The sequence below is a fragment of the Drosophila innubila genome, assembly GCF_004354385.1.
Source record: "Drosophila innubila isolate TH190305 chromosome 2R unlocalized genomic scaffold, UK_Dinn_1.0 1_C_2R, whole genome shotgun sequence".
NCBI lineage: Eukaryota > Metazoa > Arthropoda > Insecta > Diptera > Drosophilidae > Drosophila > Drosophila innubila.
In genome coordinates this window covers 4,586,559-4,613,600 of record NW_022995374.1, presented here as the reverse complement: position 1 = coordinate 4,613,600, position 27,042 = coordinate 4,586,559, and the positions used below count along the sequence as shown (strand labels likewise).

At 35.1% G+C, this 27,042-nt stretch overlaps 3 protein-coding genes, 1 long non-coding RNA gene and 2 other non-coding genes across 9 annotated transcripts; 2 read left to right on the top strand and 4 right to left on the bottom strand.

Moving 5' to 3' along the window:
- Nucleotides 1-30: 30 nt before the first annotated feature.
- LOC117783045 (protein FAM13A) lies at nucleotides 31-17,098 on the top strand. 3 transcript variants are annotated; one of them, XM_034620206.1, is made up of 4 exons: nucleotides 9,527-10,058; nucleotides 12,166-12,328; nucleotides 13,109-13,977; nucleotides 16,344-17,098. In XM_034620206.1, the coding sequence occupies exons 1-4, from the start codon at nucleotides 10,029-10,031 to the stop codon at nucleotides 17,037-17,039; spliced, it is 1,758 nt and encodes a 585-aa protein (XP_034476097.1). In that variant the 5' UTR covers nucleotides 9,527-10,028; the 3' UTR covers nucleotides 17,040-17,098. The 3 variants fall into 3 exon arrangements, with proteins under 3 accessions (XP_034476095.1, XP_034476094.1, XP_034476097.1); XM_034620204.1 differs by lacking the exon at nucleotides 9,527-10,058 and adding an exon at nucleotides 31-2,073 and having other exon boundaries at nucleotides 12,166-13,977; XM_034620203.1 differs by having other exon boundaries at nucleotides 9,525-10,058; nucleotides 12,166-13,977.
- A 1,117-nt stretch (nucleotides 17,099-18,215) lies between these two features.
- On the bottom strand, nucleotides 18,216-20,503 carry LOC117785333. Its single transcript, XR_004617503.1, has 9 exons — nucleotides 20,417-20,503; nucleotides 20,101-20,222; nucleotides 19,866-19,920; nucleotides 19,620-19,680; nucleotides 19,400-19,449; nucleotides 19,159-19,210; nucleotides 18,915-18,971; nucleotides 18,673-18,723; nucleotides 18,216-18,490 (listed from the first exon to the last, which is right to left on the bottom strand). It is a non-coding gene; the product is annotated as an uncharacterized LOC117785333 (long non-coding RNA).
- LOC117786015 lies at nucleotides 19,037-19,121 on the bottom strand. Its single transcript, XR_004617549.1, has one exon. It is a non-coding gene; the product is annotated as a small nucleolar RNA R38 (small nucleolar RNA).
- LOC117786014 lies at nucleotides 19,747-19,830 on the bottom strand. Its single transcript, XR_004617548.1, has one exon. It is a non-coding gene; the product is annotated as a small nucleolar RNA R38 (small nucleolar RNA).
- Nucleotides 20,504-20,682: 179 nt separating the features above from the next.
- LOC117783581 lies at nucleotides 20,683-23,967 on the top strand. Its single transcript, XM_034621030.1, has 10 exons — nucleotides 20,683-21,031; nucleotides 21,090-21,265; nucleotides 21,329-21,456; nucleotides 21,517-21,728; nucleotides 21,786-21,940; nucleotides 22,004-22,115; nucleotides 22,177-22,330; nucleotides 22,393-22,564; nucleotides 22,626-22,926; nucleotides 22,985-23,967. Exons 1-10 carry the CDS (start codon nucleotides 20,759-20,761, stop codon nucleotides 23,561-23,563), a joined length of 2,262 nt encoding a protein of 753 aa, XP_034476921.1. The 5' UTR covers nucleotides 20,683-20,758; the 3' UTR covers nucleotides 23,564-23,967.
- On the bottom strand, nucleotides 23,555-26,903 carry LOC117783582 (solute carrier family 28 member 3). 2 transcript variants are annotated; one of them, XM_034621031.1, is made up of 6 exons: nucleotides 26,728-26,903; nucleotides 26,322-26,667; nucleotides 25,498-26,262; nucleotides 25,117-25,444; nucleotides 23,744-23,924; nucleotides 23,555-23,689 (listed from the first exon to the last, which is right to left on the bottom strand). In XM_034621031.1, exons 1-6 carry the CDS (start codon nucleotides 26,870-26,872, stop codon nucleotides 23,586-23,588), a joined length of 1,869 nt encoding a protein of 622 aa, XP_034476922.1. In that variant the 5' UTR covers nucleotides 26,873-26,903; the 3' UTR covers nucleotides 23,555-23,585. The 2 variants fall into 2 exon arrangements, with proteins under 2 accessions (XP_034476922.1, XP_034476923.1); XM_034621032.1 differs by having other exon boundaries at nucleotides 25,498-25,887; nucleotides 26,728-26,900.
- Nucleotides 26,904-27,042: the final 139 nt, after the last annotated feature.

Genomic DNA, 27,042 nt, shown 5'->3' with positions numbered 1-27,042 from the left:
TACTCGAAAATACAAAAGCAACAAACACGCAAGCATAGCAAATTTCGTTGAGTGCTCCAAAGTCTCGTGCTGACGCTGAGTCTGCCTCCCAGATAGAAATTGAGTCTCTCGCGTGACACAACGTGCGTCCAAACGAGCGGAAAGTTTTTCCCAGTGTGTGTGTTTGAAGTTGACTCTGTTTTTATTTCTTTGCTTTTGTGTTGCTCATTCGCTTGAGCAGCAGCTGCTGTGCCGCCCCCACAATAGCGGCAGTCGGTCATTGAAAACCCAAACGGCAAGAGTATAAATACAAATAGAAGTATAAAATATATTTAGCAAGGAATTTGCAATGCAAATGTGTTTCGCATAAGAGTCAAAGTCAAAGCAAACAAAACTACGTAAAAATAACAATTGTGTTGAAATCAAAACGTGTGTTAAAAAAAAAACTAACGACAAAGCGAGTGCAAAATATCGATTTTTTAAGACCGCGTCGATGACCTCGACGACAACTACACCGACAACAACTGTATAAAAGCAAAAGCTGAGTTGGCAACAGGGAGAGGCTAAGAAACGATTTTGCCCAAAATCTAATTGAGCCACGTTTTACATAATTGCTCAAGCGCATAAAACAAAAGCAAACGCAGAAGCAAACGTAAAAGCAAACGCAAAAGTAAAACCAAAACTAGCAAAAACACAAATTATAACGGCGTTCGCTAACCGAGTGCAAGTGGAAAATTTTGTGGCTGCTGCTGCTGCCGCAGGCAGAAGAAGGCGCAAAAGTAGCACGACGCTTCCAGAAGAGAGCGGCCAAAGTAGCTGCAGTCGAAAATCACAGAGACACATGCTTAGATATCGGCTCGTATCCACACACTTCCTGAAGCAGCCGTAGTGGGAGAGACAGAAGCAGAGCAAAACGAAGAGAGAACGTTATAAAGTTAGAGCGAAAACCAAGTGCAAACGCAATTGCAGCAACTGCAGCTAGCGCAGCAAAACAAAAAGAGAGTGTGTGTGAGAGAGAGAGAGAGAGAGAGAGATTGACTGTGGACGTGTGACGTCAAACGAAGAGAGCGATCGCAGGATATACGAATACGAATCAAAGCAATACAATAAGTACATCAGGTGCGCCGTCTCTGCGCATTCACTTCCCAAACGTTGCAGTGAGAGGAAGTGCAACAGTGCTGTCCAATCGATTAACACCAATTGTGTGGGTCAGTTATAAGCTATTTTCGGCTTAATCAGCAATACGATCGCTTGAACCGCAACAGTTGCATCAGTTTGCAGCAGAGCGGCATTTAATTCGCATCTAAACGGGGCAATATAATTCAGTCACAACGTATTCGCTAGGAGTTCTACGCCTACTCGGTTTGAGCTGTTTTCAATTAAATAGCGAAAATGTGCAGAGATCGCGATATGAGTTTGTCATAGATCAGCGTAATCGTCAATATAAGGTTAAGAAAAAAATCAAACTGATGCTCAACTGAATGCCAAAAAGTCACAAGAGAACGTTGTGTGGGCGTTTATTGAGAGAGAGCCTTGGACCAAGCAACAACAACATCAACAACAACAACAACAACAGCAACGATAACAACAGCCACAACAACAACAACAACAGCAATAACAACATCAACCAGGACGTCGAATTGCGATCCATGCTACAATACCAAAGTTAACAATTTAAGCCTACATCAGCCATCATTTAGCCAAATTTATTAAATCAGCAAACAACAACAACATCAGATTTCAAAGATTCACTATTATTCGTAATGTGTGTGTGTGTATGAGTTTCCTTGCCGGATTTATCATTATCATAGCGTGAAATGTGACTATTTCTAACATCTCGTTGACAAGTCCAACAAATACTCGCGTCATTTGCCACCCCCCCGCCGCCTAAGAATCTAATAAGGGGGCCTCTCAAGCGGTTTCGATTCATCGCTGTTCAAATTCCAACCAAGCGATAATCTCTCTCTTTTTATTATTTGTGTTCTGTGTTCTGTGTTAACCAACAACGTCGCGCAGCTGGCGAACGTACGTGGAAAAATCAGCAAAATTGAAGACTTTGCGAAAAATCTTTGGAAGTCCGTTAAGGCTTGCATTGTAAGTATATCGGGTATATTATTATAACTTTTTTATCAGATTTAAAAAAAATATATTATATTTATTTTCACCATTTGTCGTTACACTAAAAATCTGTTTTAAAAACTTTTACTTTTTTAAGTAAGTATTCAGGATATAGTTCCTAAATTAAGGTAATATATAGATAAACAGGATCCTAAATAATCTATATTAAAAAAGTCAAAGAAGCCCATATTATTTGATCTAACTGAAAAATAATATTACAGAACCCCATATATTGAAATATTGTTGAGAAAACTCTGGTTTGAGTTAAGTATTTCATACGTGTTTTATAAGAATCACCGCATTGGATTAATTTTAGCCCGTAATCCCGGATTTTTTTTTTCCGTGTACGCTTATTACGATTGTTAGTCTCTACTTTGAATACTACTAAACTCCATATCTATGACATTTATAGGATTTCGGAATTTGAAAATAAAAGAAACTATTGGGGGTGCCACAAAAATCAAAACCAACCAAAAATCTCCCAAAACTCCATACATTTTTGGTAGATTTTCCGTTGGTTTCGATTTCCGTATATATCAGTTTCATCTGATTATTATATTCATATTTTCTATAGTTTACTTAAGGCCAAGAATTAATTTTCCATACTCTCTTAATTTTCTCTATACTTGTCATCATTCTCTCACTCGACAGTCTGTTATCTTATTTTACTGCATTTGTAGACATTTACAATCTGTTTACGACACTTTTAAGATAGTCGTATATTATAATAATATGTTTTAGTAACATCTAAATGTTCCACATAAATAAACTCAAAATTAAAACTATTAGGCATTTTAGTAGTTTAAAAATAATAAAGAATAGCTAAAATTAACTTAAAATATATTTTGAGTAACGCTAAAATTGGATGATTTATATCTTTATGATTATTTATTTCTTTTTTACTTTCTGTTTGTACTGCCAATTTAATCAATTATCAAATTTCCAAGCTCCTCCTTCTCTCTCTCTCTCTTTCTCTCTCTAAGTCACTCTCATTCTCACTTAACTTAATTTATGAGGTTTGACGCATGTCTGTCTCAATTATCGTTAATCCATTTAACACATTTGCTCAGATTGTTGCTAATCGTGTTGAATTTCATATTGATATTGTTATAAAGAAATTTACACCTTTTGCTATTGCAAGTTGAGCGTTGCCAGGCACAAAATACTTGCAAGTAGAACATCATACTATACTATACATACTACGTGAGCACTTTTATAGTTAATTTCGAAAAGAACTAATCCCCCAGCCAGTTGTTGATAAACAAAAGTTGGACTTTGTTGGCATTTAGTCAAACATGATTGATATCCAATTTGTGCACAGTCTGTGTCGAAAGCAAATACAAACAGTAGACATATTCACATTCACACTCACATATATATTCATAGTCGATGATGAGTACTTCTTAGTAGTTACTTGAGTTTTGTTTGTTTATGACAGGCAGGAACTCTTACTCGTATCTTCATATCAAACATTCACTGACTGATTTTTCCATTACAGTTCCATTGAATCGATTAAATTATGTTCAATGTTTTCTCTTTGTTTACGGTTGAGTCATATTGTCTGTCATTTGCCACAGTGAACACTCTGCCACATGAAAATGTCAATAATAATCTATTGTCGTCTCTCTTTGTTTCTTTACACATTGAAGTGGAAAATTTTTTGGAAATTATCGACCTTATTTTGTTTGAATATAAATTTTCGCTGACGACAGAGACTGGTTATTGTTTGTTGTATCTATTTGCTTATTTGTTATTGTTATTCTTGTTGCAAAGTGGAACAAACTGTTGCGTGCTTTTAGGCACGAAATCGCCTTATGTCTCCCCCATACTTAATTTCAATTGTCATGTCTCGTTCACACAATATTCATGGCTGTTGACCCAAAAAAAAAATGATTACCAAGCCCTTTGTTCTCGTTTCATATTAGACAAGTCAATAAACTGTTTGTTTCATATTGTTTATAATTATAATATTACATATTAAACAGTTGCCTGGCAATCTGCTTAGGGTTCTATTTTCTGGCCCAGCACTGTTCAAATTCACACGGCTGTTGAATTCAATTAACAAATCAGCCCAGAAATCAAGTCAACAAATAAGAAACAACAATTGATCAACAATCGAATTTGTGTGAGCTCGGTAATGCGTGAATTTTCTATATTTAGATAATATGCAAAGAGTTCACATCTGTAAAAATATAGTTCATTGTTTATTTCGATTAAAATAAAATTTATAAAAAGAACAGCAAATCTACGTAAGAGATATTGAATGTGCAATAGTCTATTATAATAGATCATTATCATTAAATTTATTATCATTGTTTGTTGAGTGAGGTCATTTATCTGACAGATCGATCAGAGTAGAATCTGATCTTTTTTACGTTTAGCTTAGATCAAATTGATTATTTATTATTTGTAGACAGTTGCAATCCTTTGGAAAAACAAGACTATGTCACATTCTGTGATTTTCTACTACAATACAATTTATTTGTTTTGATTAGCATTGATCGTTTAGACTCTAGAGTCTCTCAAGTGAAGATCTGCGACCTCAGTGTGTAGTGGTAAAACAACTCGTTGCGAACATGATTATGCACAAGTTGATTCATCGTAATTAAAGATTTTATTTGCGATTTGCATCTCAGTTGGTCACAAGGCCAAACATCTGACAGTCATGTGATCTTGTGATTGAACTCGCAGCGGAGCCGGTAAACCAGTAGTATAGAGGTAGTCCCAGACCCAATGGCGGTAGCAGTAACAGTACCAGTCTTCCATTGGCACGTGGTAACAGTCGGCAACAGCAACGATATCCGTAGAATCGAACAAAAAATCAACCATTTATGATCACAAAAAATAAAATGCAAAAAAAAATTCTTAAATATTTTTAAATTAAAAACCTGTTGGCAAGTCAACTGGACTCATAAATCAAGTCAATACGACTACGAGATTGTGACGTTCTTGCTGTTGTTGTGGTCTGCTCGGTTTAATCATTCATTTTCAATATGAGTACTTGGCAAAGTTCACGAAACTGGAAAATAAAATTTGTGGACTCTTTTTTTTTTTTTTTTTTTGCTTTATGTCTTATACAACTGCGTGCCATATTCAATTGAACTTGATTGATTTTAACGAAACTCGAGTAAAAATACATGTATTGTCAAAGCGGAATTTGTAAATAAATTGAGCATCACAATAACAACAACAACGACAAAAGTATCAATGAAATGCAACCGTTAATTGCGTCACGTGCTGTCAGCGAAATAAGAAAATCAGACAATCGACAATCGATTAGAAGAGTAGGTGTAATCGTACTTTGCCCGATTCAATTCGTTTTCATTACCTATCCCATTGTTTCGTGACATTTCCATTCCCAGCATACATTAATAAACCATTTGCCCTTTTTCTATATTGTTTTTTTCTTGTCATTTATCATTTTTCTCTGTGATTTATTTTCTTTCAGTAGTCTTCTTTCTGCTCGACAACCTTTTGTGTGCAATCCTAACAAAGCAATATATGAGACATTTATTTTAGTATTTATTTAAAATAAACTTTTGTGTTATGACAAACTGATTATTTATTTCATTTTCATTTATTTCTTTTCACATGAGATCTTGATTGCTGAGTCAGTATATTTTTTTAATAGTTAGTTTATCAATAGAAAATTCCAACTTCTTTATAATATTAGGATAGTATCTAAATGTCATGTATGTAGTAAGTTATCTAACTTTTATTTAAATGTAACTTTTTAGTTTGGTTTATCTTTAACTTTTCAAATATTTATAATTATTTACCACAGGCTTTACCTATTAACATTTTTTACATGAAGGGTATTCACCTAACATAGTATCGTTGTATTTGTGTAAATTTACTAGACTTAACAGTAACAATTTATACTGAAATATGCCATGACTATGGAAATGTATTGTAAAGTTCTTGTGTTTTATTCGACCTGAAAATATTGTTTCAATTGTAAAAATAATTACAACTATTGGACTGTTTCTATAGCTTCGCATATAAAAAAGAACTGCTCAAAGTTTTGTCTAGTAAATTTACATTGTAATATTTTAATGTTTTTTTGTTTTTTTTTAATATATATACACCTTAAAATCTCAGTATCTTTCATATTTTATGAGTGTATTAACTTTTTGTTGTATTTACCTTTTCATTCCTATTAAGTATAATTTTGTTGCCAAGCTGTTTAATTCATTAAATTTGTATTTATTCCGCATTTAAATTTTATGTTGCTTGGTTAAATTCCGCTGACATTTGCAGACAATGATGACGTCAGCAGCAGCAAAAGCAGTTTCTTGTCTTAGTAGAACTTCTTTTCCTCTGTCTGCGTATTTTTTTGGATTATATAATTCTAGCCTGCAGCCAAAAACATGGCGCACGTGACTGACGTTAACCGCATTGTAAGTTGAATATGTGAATATGTTTAAAGGCAAGTGTAGAGGAAAATTGGGTAATACATGTGGTACGTTTGTTTAGTCGATAGAAACGTAATATAAATTGATTGATTGTTCAATTGATTAAGCCAGGCAATTGGCAAAGATTTCTAAAAATAAAGCACACCATAAATATAGACATGAAGTATTCTAATCACATGGTGTTGCAGTCTGACTGTCATACATGCTATTCTTAGCCTGGTTCTATTTCAACAGTTGGACACTTAACAATTGCTGATCTGATCTAAACATCCTAAATCAATAACATATATATTATTGTTATCTTATCTAAGCCATTTTGATAAATTGTCAGACAGTTAACTATGTTTATATACAACACTTATATATCCCACATTCATTAAGGAACTGACAGCTCTCGCAACAAAAGATACAATGGACAATGGATGACTGCAGTCAAGCTATGTGAAGTGCACAACAGAGAGATTACCTGTTGTCAGTTTGGGATTCAGTTTCAGATTCAGTCTGTGTCTAAAAAAAGCATCACTTAGCCAATTTGTTAATACGAGCACTAATCGCACAGTGATTTGGTAACTGATGCCCTAAATGATGATGATGCCGCTACCCAGCTATCACCGGTTTTAGCCAGTCCAGGCTGGCGCTGGGCAGTCTGTTGCCGGTTTAGTTAGACTTTAGCTGAAATCTTATCAACAACGAGGCTAATGTGAAAATGCCTTTTCAATATTTGCACGCTGGCGATTGTGACGCTGAATTTACACGGATTTGTTAAAATGCGCACATCGCGCATACGCCGTGTGTTACACTTTTAGCAGCACGGTGCGAGTAACTGTCTCTGTGTGTGTGTCGTGTGTGTGTGTGTCTCTGTGTGTGTGTCTCTGTGTGTGTGTGTGTTTGTGATGCTGTTGTCGAGCGCAAAGCCTTTTTGTGCTTATGACTTTGTTTTCGTGCCCTGAGCAACGTAGTAAACAATTTGATTAAAGCGCGTGTCGTACAGTCAAATTGTGTAAAAACTTGTTGTTGTTCTTCTTCTTCTTCTTCCTCTTCTTCTTGTTGTTTTGTGTGGGCGTAGAACTTAAGAAATTCAATAGCCTCAGCAAAAGTTCAACAACATTTATCTACATCTCAATCCTTACCAATGAATTTTGTATTTAATACACAACAATTTCATTTCCTTTTGTTGACTTTATGAAATATCAGCTTTTTTTTTAAGGAAAAACGTTTTTCATGCTCGTATTACACTAAGTAAACAATTGAATGTGCCACAACTAAAAATAGGCCATGACGCATTGAGCTTATCAATATTTTCTGAAAGAATAACATTATTATATACTATGGATTCCAACTTTGTTACTGGCATATTGATTGGGTTTTTGGTAGCGAGCCATTCGCCATTTGTTTATCATTTATTTTGTTTCTTCTTATCAGTTGGAAAACTGAAATTGTATTTTATTTATCATGACTTGGCTGCTGTTTATGATTCAGCGTTTTTTTTTTCGTGTTTTCTGCTACACTTGCAACATTTGATCAGTCATATTAACTAATTATTTAATTGGTTTAGTGCATTTGTTGACACTGCATTTGATATACGATTAGTCTGCTTTTCATTTATTTAATCGATTGCGTCATAAGCAGCCATTTGGGGGGATAAGCATTTGTTTAGCTGGAAAATGTTTATCACAGAAATCGAGCACACACGGTAATGCGACTATTTATAACTATAGATAAAAGACGCCCAAATGCGAAGAAAACAACAAGTTTTGCTATTACATAAATATACGCAGAAATGTAATAAAAATACCTATGGATACAGATCGATGACAAGCGGCTTATTATATCAAGTATTTCATGACATAAATATTGTTCTTTGATATCTCAAATTAATATCTATCACACTTTCTTTGAATGCAACACAATCTCTTGTTGATATTTGTATTATTTTAATTGCTGTCATTGTTGCCGCATTCATTCATTTTGTGCTGTCAACGCACACAAATCCCCCCTAAAAGAAAATCCCACTTTTCGCTGATATAAAGCTTGAAAGTCTGCCAACTTAGTCCAATTAATTTGATAAGCATTAATGCCTGACATAACAGAAAGGCTTCATTCTTTGCACGCGCCATAATTTCTTCTACTTAAGTTTGTGTATCCTTAAGTTAGTCGTTGGCTCAACTGTCAGCGATCATGGAGTTCCATTGGAATGGAAATGATTCCATGATTCCCATTCCGCATTGACGTCAGAGGCGCGTGGGCTTTAATTGAGATTCGTTGAGATTTTTCGTGGCACAAACACAAGTAATTGAATGTCTGTACAAGCCATAAACAGGGTGACTGACACAATTCTGCCATGTACTATGGGCACAGCAGCATCTTACTGGCTGACGTGCTCGGAGACTCATCTACTTAATTAGTTAACAGTAGCATATATTTTTTTTATTTTTGGTTGATTGTTGTTTCAGTTAGACATTAAATAGACATTGCGTATACGCAGTGGCGGCCTTTAACTGTGGCATTGCTCTTGAAATATTTGTGTTGTTTTCGTTAAGGAAGTGTTTGCTGCCCGTTTGCCGTTTGCATATCAATATTTTGCTTCCATTTTAATTTTGTTTGTGTTATTTTGAACATAAACAAGTGCATAAACGTTAATTAAGTTGGTCATAAGCACTGGCAAATTAGCAAGATTTATTTTTGAAAATTCCTATAAAAATATCAATAAATCGCAATATCAATCATACGCCTCGTGTGTCTGCTGATAATATTGCGAATCTGCTGTCTGCAGTCTGGAAATCTCTCAAGTTTGCATAAGTTGAGGCCATACAAATTTCGCACCTTTCTCTCTCTCTCGCTCTCTCCCTCTCTATCTCTCTCGCTCTCTCTCTTGCAGCCTTATACGCTCAGCTCATGATCGATTGGTTAGGCAATTATCAATGCGCATGCGCGTTCTCTTTCTCTCTCTCTCTCTCGCTCTCACTTGCTCGCTGTGTTGTTTATGTTCTCTCTGTCTCTCTGTCTGTAGGAGTCTCTCCAGAATTTCGCATATAATTCGCGAGGTCGGCGCTGAAATGAATTTAATAGTAATTTGGCGCGCGCAGAGAAAGCAACGTTCCCAGATTCTCGTTCTTCAAAAGAAAAACAAAACAGAACATAAACCAAAAACATTTGCAACAAAACATGTGAAATTTTTGCAATGCAATTAAATTGTGATTAGACACAATTTTAATTTGCAGCAAATAATACAACAACAACAACAAAAGTGATATCAAAAAAATTAAAAATACGAATAAATGAAAATAGAAACAACAACCTTCAACTTCAGCTTGTTAAATTGACCAAAGTGAAAATTTCAATTGATTTCGATTGATATTAATTACGTCAGATTTATATTTCTTATTAAACTGACTATATTTGTGCTGAACTGAAAAGTGATTTGCCAAATAAGCGACAATTTGTGATAAACATTTAAATTCAATTGTGATATTATATCTAAATAGACTGATCAAATTAGCGAACCAGCTAATTGAAATGACGCCTAAAATTATAACATATTTTCTGGTAAATTTTGCAATGAATTCTCTTTAATTTAGAAAAGATTTTAAATTTGTTTTTTTTTTTTTTGTAATTGATAAAAGAATTTTTAACTTGTATTTGGTTACGTAAAAACTGACATTTCAACGATAAACTATTTGCAAGTTAGGCCAGTCAGTATTATCTTTAATTTATTTCAATACTCAAATTTTATTACATTTTATTTTTTTTTAATATTAAAACCTTATAGAAAAATAGTTAAATATTTTTTTATCCCAAACTATATTTTGATTTTGATATTTTTAATGCCTGTTTCACGGATCGTAACTTTTGCAGTTCTTAAAATTTTATTTACGAAAAAAACCTTTTTTTTAGCTTAAAATTTGGATAAAAAAATTATAATTTAATATTTTGTAAGTATAAATCACGAAATAAAAATAATTTCTGTTCTTAAATTAAAGTTGCGAAACAAAAAATATTTTTCATTTAAAAAAAAAACGTTACGGAATAATTGTTATTCAATACAATCTGATTAACTAATCTGAAAGATTCCTACGAAGGTCAAGATTGATTTTAAATATAATATATTAAAATTAAGACTCCAATAATATTTTTTTATAAATTTTTTTTTTATACACAAATGGATAGAGATATTTCTAAAAGAATGTATTTTAATTAAGGTCATAATTTGTTTAATTATTATATTTTCTACATGCGTATTTTTTAATGTTTTTTTAGTTTAATCATTTAAACTAACTTTTAAGTCAAGTATGACTTGCATAATGAATATTAATAGTTATATCGACTTCTTAGTAAATTTCTTTACACAACTATTATAAAAAAGTACTATAATTGTGCTCTTAGTCATAGGTCAGCATAGATTAAATGCGAACACAGATGCTTATCTGCTGCATCGGGGTGAATAATAACTATTACAAAACAATTTCAATGCGTTCCCTATATATGTGAGTTATTTAGACTTGAGCTCCATGTGTTCTTGTTAATGCACATGATGAATATGGCTTTGTAATGGATATTAGTCATATTAGGGGCTGGTATGAAAGTGAATTAGCCCACTTAATGGTTAACTCGTGCGATTGCAGAACCGTCAACTCATGACGTTTTGCCAGTTTGTTGCTTAATTATTCATAATTAAGGGCTTGGCTTTTACATTCATATACACTGAAAAAAATGACTCCTAAAACTCCTAAAATCCAGAACATTCATCTTACATATTTTTTTCTTAAAATCAGAACATTTAAGACCATTTTATTAATACTCAGAATATTAATCTAAAAAATCAAAATCAATAATAAAAATCTTAAATTCTTGGGAAAGTATAAATATTTATTGTTGCATATGAAATTAATGGTGGCCCGGCGGCGGTTCGAATCCCACTAAAGAGCAAATTAAAATTACATTATTAACAGAATACAGAATAAAATGAATAAAAGTCAAAATTAAAAAAAAAGAAATTATAAATTAAAATATTCATTTTTAATTTTTTTTTTTCTATTTTAATTTTAAGAACAATAATTCTTAAAATAAGAGCTTGATCTTATATGAAATGTTCTTAAAATCAAAATGTGTTCTCTTAATTTAAGAATTTAATGTTCTCAACGCATTTTTTAGACCAAAAATCTTAGTTCTAAGACCAAAATCTTGATTTTAGAACATTATTTATTTAAAAGTCAAAATTCAAAAAAAGAAATTTTTATTTAAAATAATCATTTTTATTTTTTTTATTTTTTGATTTTAATTTTAAGAACATTAATTCTTAAAATAAGAGCTTGATCTTATATAAAATGTTCCTAAATCCAAGATGTGTTTTCTTAATTTACGAATTTTATTGTCTCGACGCATTTTTTTGACTAAAATGCTTAGTTTTGAGACCAAAATCTTGAGTTTAGAATAGACTGAATTTTTTTATCAGTGTAGCACTCATACTGAGTCGCGTCATGTGCTGGCAAAGTGTTGTTTAATTAAAACGCCGGCGACACTGACTCGTGATGCGACAGTCTCGAGACTTTTAGTGGGCGACCACGCGTCGTATGAGCAATATATCAATTTATATAAATTAATGTGTCTTCATCTCTTCTCTCTCTCTCGTTTTCGATTGGAATTGGAATTGCAGTGCGGCATGCGCCATCCCACAACTGGCCTTAACGAAGACGACCTAAGTCGTCTCACTGGTTCATCCTCCTCATCATCGTCGTCGTCGTCGTCATCGTCGTCGGCATCGTCAACCGCCTCATCAGCGTCCTCATCATCCTCAGCAGCGACAACGCAGAAGCAGAATCAGAAGCAGCAACATCCACAGGACATTTGTGATGTGGTACAACAGCTGGCGAATACGGAACAGACGCTGCCACGCTTCAATTCCACATATTTACCCGAAATCATAAATCCACTGGAATGGCAAAAGTCGCGCAAACGCAAGGAGCGACTGGACAGCAACTCGGCCAGCAGCCAGGATCGCAAGCTACAGCGCAGCAACAGCGAGGAGCTGCTCACCGAGCCGGAAACTCCAGCGGATCAGACCACTCAAACCCATTGCCGGCAAACGCATTGCGAGGTGATTAGACGCGTCTCATCCGAGGATTTCAAGCGTACCGCCAGCTATGCCAGCTATTGCCAGGAGTTTGAGCGTGATTCCGGTGTCGATCTGCCGCCCGACAACGGCGAGCAGCAGGAGAACAATGCTGCGCTGGCCAATCTGCCGCTGAGCGCCAATGGCGAGGTAACCAAAGATCGTGCACGCTACGAGACAAGTCCAGCGCGCTCCCAGCAACATTCGCCGGTGCGCAATGGACGGCAGCAACAGTTGCAACAGCTGCAACAGTTGCAGCGGGAGGCGAGCGATGACAGCGACTGTGAGCACGAGCGTCGACGCAGCAGCGAACGTTTCTGCAAATCGCGACAGCCGCCGGTGCGCAAATCCGGCGTAAGCAAAAAGCCCAGTGCGGGTGGGAAATACTTGCCCTCGCGGCGGGATGAACAGAGCGCCTACAAATATGATTTGTCGGCATTAAAGTATGAGCGTCGTGGTTTTATAAGCAGCAAGAAGCAGCAACAACAACAGCAGCAACAACAGCAGCAGCAACAAACAACAGCAGCAACTGTTGCCGATCACAACGACAACAATCTGATTGATTTCCATCAGCAGCAGCAGCAACAACAACAACAGCAGCAGAGCAAACGCAGCGCCAGCATCTCACCCACACCAACAACGAGCAGCTCGTGCAGCTCGGCGGGCAGCGATGATAGCACACCGAATGCCACCTGTGCCCATCCCATTAAGGCCAAGCCGCCGCAGCGACAGCAGCAGAGTCTGAACTTGACCTCGGCGCAGGAATCGTTGCCTTGGGGGCGTGGCGATGAGCCGGCGCCCATGTTGAGTCGCCGTTACGCCCACTACAGACATCATGCGGGCGGCAACATTGATGCGGCCGCCAAGCTGTCCAAGGTGATGCCGTATCCACAGCAGCAGCCCAAACAGGCGGCCAGCGTGCAGCTGCTGGGCGAGGATATGGATTGCCTGGAGCCGATGGATGCAGTGCGTGCGTTTAGTTCGCTGGAGAATATGCGCACACGCGATGTCATGCAGCAGGTGGTGCCGGCCATGATGGCCTTCCAGACGCCCGAGGAGCGGGTCAAGGCCATTAATCGACGGGTGACGGCGCTGAAAAAGAAACTGGTGCAGCTGGAGGATGCGTTGGAGCAGCGTCTGGGCTATCGGCCATCGCAGGCGGAGCGACTCAACGATAAGTACATGAAGAACGCCCTCGCCGAGCTGAGCAAGCTGCGCAAGGAGCGACACGAGCTTAAGACTGATCCCATTGCGGCGCTGGGCATCAAGGTGGGGGCCAATGCCATCGCTGCTTCTCAGCAGGAGGCGGCCAAGAAGCTGGAGCGCATGAAGAACACACTCTGCGAAATCGAACAGGTAAGCCTAACTTACAACAACAACAATCCACTCACAATCATTAACGTGGCCTAATTTTATGGCCAACGCATCATGCATGACGTCAACGGCTTTCCAATCTTTTCATCCGACAATCTTTAAACGAAAGCGAAATGCCATTTGAATTATTAAATGACAGCAAAGTCACTTTGTGTGCCAAAAACGAAATTATTTATATAATACATGCAGCTTGTTGTCTTTTAGAATAATTATTTAAATAATTATACTGAAGTTTGTACATTTCTGATACAATTGCTCAAGATTAAACAGTTGTTACGGTTACGGTCACGGTTGTAGTAAAGTTGCTAGGTCAAAGAGTTGTACAACTTCCAACTGTCATAACTTGATCAAAACTGAACCGATTTTCAAACGGAATGTCATTTCGACAATGATTTGGCCTCTAAATTGATTCTGCATTTAAATTTGTATCATCTAAAAAATTTGATATTTTTTCGATTCTAAGCCATTTATGATCCAATTGTCCATACTTACCCCTTGACATTTTTTCAAAAACTTTAATTTCTCATAACTTCATCAAAAATTATCCGATTTTTAAGCGAAATGTCATTTTGATCATGATTTAGCCTCTAAATTCATTCTGCATTCAAATTTTGTTCATTTAGAAAAATTTATTATTTTCGACCTTTGAAATTTTGCAAATTCAAAATTTTAAATCTCAAGTTTTCACTTTTAATCAACTCCTTATATCGTAAGTAGTATAAAACAACACTTTATACTTGATTCTGAAATCTTTCATTTTTTTTGTAAAAAATCATGCGAAATTGAACAAAAATTTTGACTTGTAAAGTGACTAACTCCGAGGTCTGACCAACTTCATACTCTCATAACTTGATTAAAGCTGAACCGATTTTTAAGCGTAATGTCATTTTAATCATTATTTGGCATTTTAATTCATTCTGCATTTAAATTTTCTTAAATTCTTAAAAAAAAAAAAAAGTTTTTTCAAGATATCAGATAACCAACTAAAAGATATTGTTACCCAAAATGTAAAGCCGTGAATTTCAAACTCAAAAATATCCTTTAGTTAATATATAACTGAACTATTTAAAAACTGATCTTACTTTAAAACTCATTATTAAAAGATTAAAACTAAACTGTCTTTCATGATAAATCATATTATGATTAATTTATTATTTGCCTCATTAAAATGCGGAAATTCATACCAAAAAATGCTTAGCACTTTCTATCGTTGTTTTCACACACACACATGATCTTTCTTTATAGTACTGTTTATATGCAATATATAATTTTATTTTTAACAACTTGTTTTGGCTTGGGCCCATGTGTTTATATAAGTTTTGTTGTTTTCGGACAAGCCTCCTCAGCATGAGTTGTCTGTCACAGCAAATGTGAAAACAAATCTACATATGTATAGTATGTTGAAAGTCTGCCAAATTAGAAATATTATTTCGGCCAATGGGATATACTCATATGGATATATGTGGATATGTAGTGGCTGCCTGTGATGTTTTTCAGTGCCACAAATCGAGTATTCTCGTAATTTCATTTGTTTTTGTTTTCCAACACATATTTGTCGAGCACTTTTCACCATTAAGTCGAGCAAATCGAATAATGCCTAATGCATGTCGCTGATTAATTGTCTTGTTTACCAATTGCCTGCCACCGGGTACTTTATATCATTATTTTTATCAGTTTTTGGGCATTATTTCTTTTCTTGTGGGGCTTTCATTTTGGGTACAAATGACATTTCGTTAATTACTCGCACAATTTCCATTTTTGTTGTCGACTTAAAGTTGATTGATGGACTGTGAAAGGCGACAAATGGCGTCGTTTGCAATATGCTCGTTGACCTTCGTCCTTAAATGAGGTCGTTTCTCTCAGCAACTGCAAATAATAGTTATGAATTTAAAAAAAATTACAACTTAAAAATTTGTATGAAAAAATTGAATAATACATTTTATTTTAGATTTTTGTTTTAAAAAATAAAAAATAATAATTAATTTCAATTTTTATTATAAAAATTAAAAATACATATTATTTGTCAATTTCTATTGGATTTCTATTTGGAAATTTTTATTCCATTTTTATCTTTCAATTTTTATAATAGAAAATAACAAATAATTTTTATTTTTGATTTTTATAATAAAATTTGAAATTAATAGTTTTTATTTATATAAAGAAAATTTGAGATTAATAATTATTTTTAGTTTTTAAAATAAATATTGAAATTAATAGTTATTTATCCATTTTTTTTTTTAAATTAGCAAATAATTGCTATTTTGTAATTTTTATTTTAAAAATTATAACTGTTACGGTTCCTGGTTTCACTAATTCACTTTTTTTCTGTAATTTTCTTGCAATTGCAGAATCTCAGTGAGAAGAGAGCGCAGTGTCATCGACCGCAGCTGCTGGAGGAGCTGACATCCGATCAGCTGGTGCAGGAGAAGACCGCCGTGCAGCATGGTTTGCTCTATTTTGAGAGCCTTTATGGCCATCCCATAACCAAGGAGGAGCGGGATGCAGCACGTCCGCTCTATGATCGTTATCGTCAGCTGAAGCGTTTGGTATCGCGCAGCATTATGTTTGGTGGGGGCAGCGGGGTGCCAGAGTTGCCCACCATACTGGAGCACGAGGCTATGGTCTTTGAGGCAACATCGACACCGCTGCAGTATTCATCGAACAACAGCACTGAGACAACAAATTCACCCAGCGACTCAATGGCGCCAAATACATTAACCCAGAATGCTTCCTCCGATGAGTCGACGACCACAACCACAACAACAACAACAACAAACACCGCACCGGAGCAGACGCAGGCGGAGAATATAGCGGCGCTCAGCTTGGATCAGCTGTGGGAGCAGTTGGAGCGCGTGCGGGATGAGAAGACACTTCTCAAGGCCACAATTCGCGAGTATGAGTCCATATTCGAGGAGCAGAACGGACGCAAAATGTTAAAGCTCGATCGCAAATCTCTGGAAACCGAAACCTATGCCCAGTACAAGGAGAAGAAGGCCAAGGTGCGTCTACTGCAGGCGCTTATCAAGAAGCACATCGGACACTAGATAGATTCAACATATTATTCACATTCATCCAAAACTATTTATTTCATCATACAAGTAGACAAAAAAACAAAACCCAATCAGTTTTTATTTTCCCAAGAAACAAAGAAAATACAAAAATATATTATATACATACAATAATAATAATTATAAAAGAACATACATATATGTAGTTTTTAGATTTATATTTATCATATATTCTATAATGATACATTTTATGAATATTGTTGATTCCTTATTGTTTTTTGAAAACGTCTATACGATAATATAAAACAAAAAAAAAAAGTAATAAAAAAAAAACAAAAAACAAATTATGATATGATATATTCAAGAAGTTGCAAGCAATTTGGTTCTGAAAGACAGACATGTCTTAATATTGGATCACACAAATATATATACATATATCAAGCAGACTTCCACCACGGAATTGATATCTACAGACAGACAAACATACATATACTTATTGTATTCGATTCGTGTAAACTCTTCGAGACGTAATAACAAATCGCTATCTGTCTATCGTCATTGATGTTAAAAAATGAAATGTTCGATTTTGGTTTATACATAGAACGCTTGATTTTCCCCATTTAGCAGAGAATAAAACGCTCTATATGACTGATACGCTTTCAGACATTACGTAAAAAGAGTAACAAATTCATGATTTCAACATATTTTTGCACTTATTAATTAGTTATAGAGCTCTATGTTTGTTAAAGCATAAATCAAATATGAATATTTCAAAGAAAACTTTATAAATGTTGTCTATCCATTTGTAGTCACAAATTTTATATCGCTATCCGAATAGACTATCTATCTATCTCTCTCTTCATATACATATATATATACTACTTATATCCTATGTAGATATATGTGTATTTGTAATGTAATTGAAAAACTAACATTTATCGTCGTGCTTTCAATCAAATGTTTTACTTTTTACCGACAATTTGATATTAGTGTATCGAGCGGAAACGGAAGCAGCTCGATAACAACCCAGTGGATATCGATATATGTAGATCGAGGCCGATTGCCTCCTATCGATTAATGCTTATTGGTCTTGAATTCGTTTTGGGTTGTTGAGCAATAAAGCAATTGAATATTTCGAGGATAGCAAGCATATTTAACATATATATTTGAATATTACGAGTATAAATTTACAAATACCAAACCAAAACATGCTACGAGTATACAAACATATTATGTAGTGTAATAAGAGTTGACAGAATACAACATTTACAAAACAACAAAATATTCTTATATATTACGCATGGTGCCAATGAATCGGCCCAAGGCGACAAAGATAATACCCAACAACAAATGAATGTCTATAATATGAAATGCAAATAAAATATATCACGTTAAAATACATTTAACAAATTTAGTGGTTTTATTCAAATTCAGCTTGTACATTTAAGGCTTATAATAGTCGATGAAGATGACGACATTTGGTTTGCCTGCAAATAGAAAATAAATTGATAAGTATTATTAAGTGTCATTTACGTCGAGTAAAATAAGTAAAAGTTTCTTTATGAAAATCAGTCGTGTGTAATCAACAAAAATATTCAGTTATATGCTTGTCAGGGTTTTGTCATCAAATTGAAACATTTTAAATATATATATAGAGTCAGCTGCATACCTATTTTGATATTTGAACAAACGGCAAACGTAGTCCCGATTTAAAGATTATCTGCAAGAAAAAAAAGAGATATAACACATTAAAAATTTGTACATAAATGCCAATATGCAGAAATGGAATGCAAATTTGTAATCAGTAATTAAAAACCAATCGACATTATTAACTCCGACTGGGGCGGTATAGAAAGCATCATTTAAAAACTTGCATATATTAATAAATATATAATTTTCTCAGATAATTACCTTTTGCTGCTGCCATTGAAAAGATAAGGTTGTTGCTACTGCAAATCTTTCAGCAATCTGAAATAATTAATTTAATTAATTAATATAAATTTCTCAAACAATTAATCATCATAATGAACAATTCTTTAGTCAGTTTATTTTATCATCAATTATTCTTATGACAGGGATAACTGTTTGGCTTAAATAAGGTGTTCATCATTGTGATTTAAGTATTAACTTTATATAACATTAAAAAAAAACTAACCTTTGACTTTTAACAACTGTTTAATAAGTTTACAAAGAATACGCTACGTCATCTGCAAGAGGAAAAAGACACATTTTCATTAGAATGGAATTTATAGATACAAAAGCATACATATAAGTATCTCAAAGTAATTCAGACGAATCGGTATCAACACACATAAATTCAGTTATATGCTTGTCTACGGTTTTTATCATCAGATAAGATAGTGAAGATATATTTAAGAAAAAAAGACGATGCTTACCTTGAGTTACAGCTTTCAAACCAATTCAGTCAATGAAAAGCAAGCAATTACTGAAAGAAAGAAAATATTCATTTAATACAGCGTTCATACATAATTATATTAATTTAGAGTATAGAATTATCAGCAAGTTAAACCAATCGACATTATTAATTCCGACTGGGGCGGTATATAAAACATCATGTTAAGAATTGATAGCAAATGAAATGTAAACAAATCTCACCTTTATTCTCTGAATTGCATTCTTCCGTACAAAGGGGCTTCTTCTGTCTTTTCAAAGACAACTGAAATGGAAAATAATTTCGATTAGAATTGAAAACTAATTAAATGTGAAAATATTATATTCTTTATATTTTGTCAGATATTTGCATCATCAATTGTTCTTATGACAGGGATAACTGTTTTGGCTTAAATAAGTTGCTCATCACATTATTTTCAGGTTATGCACTATCAATTTATTTGAACTCACCTTAAGTTTTTGGCAGTGTACCCAACGAATCGAGAAAATTGAACACGTGGTGATGCTGAAAATTAAAAAAATAGTTATATTTTAAATGCAATCTTTTAAAAATTCAAATGCTTTTACAACTTGTAAAATATCAGTAACTAAAAACCAATCGACATTATATTTCCGACTGGGGCGGTATTAAAAAGCATCATGTGAAATTTGCCGCCAAACTTGTTCGAGTTGCATCGGAACTAACCTTAATAATTCTGCCAACACGTGCGGCACATTGTGATTCAATGTAATCACATTTTGAATTTTGTTCAGGCCATTGACGGTAATTTAACACGGCATCCGTTAGCTTCCCCAATGCATCATAATCTGTAATTAGAACAACATTTATGTAGTTTTTGCATAAATTCACAACTATTCAGAAAGCATGTGGCGATTTTTTTATCAGCAGAAAATCGAATCAACACATCTTTTCAGACTGGGGCGATAAATAATAAACATCATGGAAATAAACAGGGCACTTGACTTAAACACATCTAAATATATGCAAGTAAATTACTTACCATTTTAGTAATGTGTATATAATTTTATTTGTGGCGACAAAATAAAAATCAACCTCGCGGTGGAAGCGTTGCGACGAAAAAGAAATCAAGTTTGACTGCAACCAAAAGGTTACAGGGTGCAAAGGTACAGGGCTGCCAACTTGCTTTAATAGTCATGTCCCTACAAAAAACAGTTTGGCAGGCCTGGTTAAAAAATTCGTATTTTGTGAATGGCAGCCCGATATCGATAGATTTACAGAACAAATTAAATCGATATACCAGTAGCAAGAGGAAAATGGCGCGGTGTTTATTTTATGTAAACAAATATTAAAAATAAATTACTAAAAACTAATAGCTGGCAATATGGAAAATATATTTGACTTGGAAAAGGAACAGGCGGAAATGCAAGTCAGTATAACATTTGGCGAACTGCAATGTCTTGCTTGCGAAGATGTAGTTTCATGTGTTTCACAAGAAAAAGCATTAGAAATTTGCAAACGCAGTGTGACAGATTTAAGCGCTAAAACTGTGGAAGTGTTGAGTCTCTGGCTGCGAAAACTGCTGCGAGCCTATTTTAATGATGCCATATGCTGTATAGAGGTTTTCAAGTGTTTGTATGAGTGGTTCATAAAATTGGTAAGCACTGTGCACAATATTTTCAAACTGCCTGTAAATCTTGACTTATAATTTGCAGAAAGAAGATGTGAGTCCAGAGAATAAAACGGCATGCGATGATTTCATAACATTGCTAAATGATGCAGTGGGCTTTGCTGAGTGGGCCAAGGAAAAGCTGGTTAAAGCTGGCGAACGTTTAATGCACACAACAGCATTCTTTTTGCTTTCCATTGTAAACGGTTGTCTGCAGCAAAGGTGAGCACTGTAATTGAGAGGCAGTTATATTTAAATATTTATATTAATCGGCATTGTAAACAGCATTGAAAACAATGTGGATGCATTAAAGGAGCATGAACCGCTGGCAATCGAGCTGCATATGACGGTGCTTTTCCTGCTGAAGGAAATTACTGCCAATTCCAGCAAAGTACATGCTCGGATTACACCCTGTAAGTCTTGGCAATCGATTCAATTATAATAATTATGAATTAAACTCACTGTCTTTAAAGTGCTGCGACAGCTGATTGAGATTGCAGACTTTCTCGGTGCTAAAATGTCACATTTGCGTGCATTTGTGAAAACCAGCAAGACAATGACAAACATTTGCACCCACTACTCCAGCAGTGTTGATCTGAACCAATCCCTGCCCGATTGGTTACAGGAAACCATATTGCATCTATGCGACACTGTTCTCAACAATCTGGAGATAGTTTATCAAAAGGTACTTGTTATATAAGCAAATTAAATCATCTTAAAGTTTACTCATTTACCTTTACAGGGTGTCTCTTCCGTACCGCTGGATAAGATGGAAGAGCATTTGAAGATTGCCCAGGCATATTTAATAATGCTGCACAAACTGTTAAGTTGCGGTGTTAAACATATGGACAAAACCGTTTTGGACACCATGATATTGCTATTAATGGGCGGTGAATCGTAAGTCAGAAAAATTAATGTTTTATAAGCACTTTGCTTTTAAAGTTTTCCTTATTCTTTTAGTCGACCAACCCACGATCTGAGCAAGGAAATTCCAATACTTGTCTCAAAATATGTGCGACCCTATGTATTGGAACTTTTTGAGCTAATCTATCAGCTGAATGACTTTCAAAACGTAAATTCCTAACCGTCAAGCTTGAACTACCAATCAATTAACTAAGAAATTTATTTTTCAGTACCTTATGGCATTGTTGACAGAGCCGGAACAAGCGGATGAGGATTACTATGAGCTTTGCTTGGATTATATCACTGTGGTCATTATTGATAATACAGAAATTATGCCACTCACCTGCCAAACAGTACAGAAAATCTTTGAATATTTGGTCAAAGGTAAAACTCTTAAGTTTTTTTTATTGATTTATAAATTACTTATTGCTCTTGTCATTGCATAGATGCTTCAAACTTTACAAATGCTGCACGCTATAATCGACTTTTAGAAGTATTTGGCAGCCTCTTGTACTTGGCAGACTCTGTAACACTGCTTAAATACTTTAATAATGGACTATTTCAAGAGGATCTAATAAAGTCACAAGTTTGTGCTGATGTGCTCATGATTTGCTTTCGGTAAGCATGTTTGTCGAGATTTAGTTCCTAATAATTCATCAATTTGGTAACTTTCTTGCAGTTTAAGAGATGAAAATGATGGCTGGAGTCATCCTGATGTCGTGCAGGCCACCGATTATTACATCAAATGCAATAACTTGTATACTCTGTTCTCGCAGAATCCGAGTCAGTGGCATATACAACGCATGCTCAGATATTTCCATAAATTGGGCAACCACGAGCTGCCACTATTCAATATGAAAAACTATCGCTATTTACACTGTGTATCAGCCAGAATTGAGCAGGATCAGCGACTGTGGACAATGCGTCTTCAGCGTATATTGATAGCGCCTTTAAACGACGCTGAGCAGTATTATGAAATGGTAAGCCACAATTAATTATATCTGAATACATATATAAACTTACATTCTACTCTTGCAGTTAGCTTTGATGGAATTGCTGATGAACAGCCAATCTGATTGGCTGCATCTCTTAGCAGAAAGCGTGAAGGAACTTTTTAAAACCGACAAGTGTAAGCTCCTGGCTAATATCTACTTTAAGCTGGGACTCCAATGTAATCGAGCTACACAGCTACGCATATTGCAGGGAGCAATGCCTACACATGAGATTATCAAGAGCTGCTGGCATATTCAGAAATTCCTTCATTCCTGCAAGAATAGTGATGATGCACAGCTCAAATCCTTGGCTAATCTACACACAATTACCACTGATTTGTTGCCATTATTGAATGCTTTGCAACCGCCGCTAAATTATAGGTCCAATGCAAGCAAAAATTACAACTTTAATTACCAACAATGGGATTACAAGCGTCTTCAATTCCATCGCTGCAAATTAAGCAGCCAGAAGCGCAAACGATCGGAGAACGAGCCCAAGGAATTAATACAACAACTTGAGAGTAACTCAAAAGAATTGCTTCTCTACTCTGGCGAATTAGATGCATCCGATGTGATGCAGCTGAGGAGCACCATTAGCAATTTAAAACAACTTTTATCAAGCTAGTTAATATACATTTTATTTCTGTTTAAACATTGTACATATATTGGCCAACACTCACATCGTCCACGTCCATAATATATAAGAATTTTTGACCCAGTTGCTTTAGTTCGGATTCTTGAATTAAGATACCTGAAAGCAACAGTTTGTACAATTATAGAATAAAAGTTATGATATTTCGTATACCAGCAAAGGAAGCCGAGATGAAGCTAACGACGGTTCCAGCTACTAAGGCCCGAACTGCGACATTTGCTATATCGCTCCGTCGACTCGGAGCCATGGCACTCAGTGATGCTATTATAATTCCCAAAGAACCTGGATTCGCAAAACCACAAAGCGCAAAGGTAGCAATGCCAGCGCTGCGTTCCTAAAAGAGTTAATGAATGTAAAATAAAATATGATCAAAATGACAATTCGCTGGAAAATCGGTTGATTTTTGATGAAGTTATGAGAGATCAAAGTTTTTGAAAAAATGTCAAGGGGTAGGTATGGAAAATTGGATGTTAGATGACTTAGAATCGAAAAAATATCAAATTTTTTAGATGATAACAATTTAAATGCAGAATCAATTTAGAGACGAAATCTTGATCAAAATGACATTCCGCTTGAAAATCGGTAAATTTTTGATGGAGTTATGACAGATCAAAGTTTTTGAAAAAATGTCAAGGGTAGGTATGGAAAATTGGCTTAGAATCGAAAAAATATTAAATTTTCTAGATGATAAAAATTTAAATGCAGAATTAATTTAGTGACCAAATTATGAACAAAATGACATTCCGCTTGAAAATCGGTTAATTTTTAATAAAGTTATGAGAGATCAAAGTTTTTGAAAAAATGTCAAGGGGTAGGTATGGAAAATTGGATGATATACGGCTTAGAATCGAAAAATATCAATTTTTCTTGATGATAAAAATTTAAATGCAGAATTAATTAAGAGACCAAATCATGAACAAAATGACATTCCGCTTGAAAATCTGTTATTATTTGATGAAGTTATGAGAGATCAAAGTTTTTGAAAAAATGTCAAGGGGTAGGTATGGAAAATTGGCTTAGAATTGAAAAAATATTAAATTTTTTAGATGATAAAAATTTAAATGCAGAATTAATTTAGAGACCAAATCATGAATAAAATGACATTCCGCTTGAAAATCGGTTAATTTTTGATGGAGTTATGACAGATCAAAGTTTTTGAAAAAATGTCAAGGGGTAGGTATGGAAAATTGGATGATATACGGCTTAGAATCGAAAAAATATCAAATTTTCTGGATGATAAAAATTTAAATGCAGAATCAATTTAGAGACCAAATCATGAACAAAATGACATTCCGCTTGAAAATCGGTTAATTTTTGATAAAGTTATGAGAGATCAAAGTTTTTGAAAAAATGTCAAGGGGTAGGTATGGAAAATTGGATGATATACGGCTTAGAATCGAAAAAATATCAAATTTTCTGGATGAAAAAAATTTAAATGCAGAATTAATTTAGAAACCAAATCATGAACAAAATGACATTCCGCTTGAAAATCGTTTAATTTTTGAAAAAGACTTGCCAAAACTTACATCAATCTTATTTCCGACGATTAGTTCACCCAGTGATCTGTAACCAACAAACTCATTGATGAAAGTCTTTTCGGCCACTACCCTTGCAATATTTTCACAATCATATGTGGGCACTCCCATTACGAATACAACTGGTATAAAGATCAGGGTAAGCAGATATGTAAATGTGACTCCATTCCGGCCCGCCAACTCGAAACACCATTCGGTGACAGCATTAAAAAAGTATATCAACGCTAGAAAGGCAATAATATTGGAAACAATGCCTAAAACAATCATTAAAGCATTGGCAGCACCAGTAGAAATTGCATCCATAAGAGATTTATCTGTGCTGTAGACCACAAGAGATTGAAATCGAGAAAGGAATTTTAATTAAACGCTTACGATCTTTCCAGCTGAATATTATCGGCTTTTGTCTTGGACTCTTCAGTTTCCGGATAAAAGAGTTTGGCAATAGCTAGTCCGCCGGGTGCGGCCATAACACTGGCTGTGATTAAATAGGCCGGCGAGGCGCCAAAGGATATATAGGCGCCGAGGACAGTGCCGGCAACGGTAGCAAAACCCGATGTGCATATGCAGTGTAACTCGCTATTGGTCAGCAATTCGATATAGGGTCGTACCATCAATGGACTCTCTGACATGCCAAGAAATACATTGCCGCAGGCATTGACGCTCTCGCAGACCGTTGTGCCCACCGTTGACTGCAACAGGAATCCAAAGGCGCCCAAAAAGAACTGCATAGCGCCCAGATAATACAGTATTGATGTGGCCACACTGAAGAAAAAGATGACAGCCAATATGGCAAATGCAAATACATATTCATCGCAGATTCGATCGCCATATACGAAACGAGCGCCATAATCGGTGAACCTTAGAAAACGGGACACCTTCTCGCCGGCACAATTGAATATATCCCTGCCGACTTGCAGACGTATGCACAATATACCCAGTATCAATTGTCCCAAGAGTCCATGAACGACAATTCGCCATGGAATCGCGCTGCGTTTCTTGGAGATCGCAAATCCCAGAAGCAGAAAGAGAACGGGTCCAGAAATTCCAATCAATTTCTTGACATCATCTCGACACTCAAAACCTAAATATGCTCCGACCAAAAGAATAACAATCACCAGCATTATAATGGATATTACACTGCGGGATTCTGATTGTTATCAGCAGATTTAAATTGAATTTCGATTTGATGTACGTACGTTTTGCGACTGAAAATAAGCCATTTATCGATAACTGGCTCAATCTTGTCATCATATAGTTTCTGTCCAACATATGGCTTGAAGAGCCAATAATATATCCAAAATAAATAAAAGGTGACAAACATGATAACAAAGAAGCCGTAGCCAATACACCAGTTCAATTCACAAAGGATATGAGGTCTCCATACTGTTTCCTTGGATGGTGCTTCAGTTGTTGTTGTTGTTGTTGTAACTCCTGATACAGCCGTCGTTTTCACTTCTGTATTCTCATCAGCTTTAGTTTGTGCCGTTGGCTGTGCTGTAGTATCGTCCTTCTCAGGCTCATTGCATTCGGATCCATTTTTATCTAAGCATTAAGTTAAGCAAGCTTTAAAGCAGCTTTTGTAAGCTCCTAAGCCATACTTACCGAACCTCACAAATACAATCGTGATCCATATAAAGTAAGCAATCAAAAGTATGTGGAATAGAATATGTAAAACTAATTTAATAATTTTTTTTGTCCTCGACTCCTTTTTATCTTCAGCACCATCACTTGAAGGAGCTTCGGCCATAGTTGTTTAATATTTTATATTGTTTGTTTTTTTTTTCGTGTTAACTTCAACAACAAAATTAGAATTTCTTAGGAATAATTTATTTTGACATTGAGGTTGAAGCTTGTTTTGTGTATCGAATATTAAACTCGGAACTGTTTGGTTAAGTTTCCACTCAGAAATAATTGATA

Excerpts from the sequence above, each read along its gene's own strand:
- LOC117783582 (XM_034621031.1), bottom strand. The coding sequence starts at position 26,872 with ATGGCCGAAGCTCCTTCAAGTGATGGTGCTGAAGATAAAAAGGAGTCG. Across the intron at positions 23,925-25,116 it reads TCGTCGGAAATAAGATTGAT|GAACGCAGCGCTGGCATTGC; the intron begins GTAAGTTTTGGC and ends TAACTCTTTTAG. Across the intron at positions 23,690-23,743 it reads CATCTCGGCTTCCTTTGCTG|GTATCTTAATTCAAGAATCC; the intron begins GTATACGAAATA and ends TGTTGCTTTCAG.
- LOC117783581 (XM_034621030.1), top strand. The coding sequence starts at position 20,759 with ATGGAAAATATATTTGACTTGGAAAAGGAACAGGCGGAAATGCAAGTC. Across the intron at positions 21,032-21,089 it reads ATGAGTGGTTCATAAAATTG|AAAGAAGATGTGAGTCCAGA; the intron begins GTAAGCACTGTG and ends TATAATTTGCAG. Across the intron at positions 21,266-21,328 it reads AACGGTTGTCTGCAGCAAAG|CATTGAAAACAATGTGGATG; the intron begins GTGAGCACTGTA and ends CATTGTAAACAG.
- LOC117783045 (XM_034620203.1), top strand. The coding sequence starts at position 10,029 with ATGACGCCTAAAATTATAACATATTTTCTG. Across the intron at positions 10,059-12,165 it reads AAATTATAACATATTTTCTG|TGCGGCATGCGCCATCCCAC; the intron begins GTAAATTTTGCA and ends TTGGAATTGCAG. Across the intron at positions 13,978-16,343 it reads CACTCTGCGAAATCGAACAG|AATCTCAGTGAGAAGAGAGC; the intron begins GTAAGCCTAACT and ends TTGCAATTGCAG.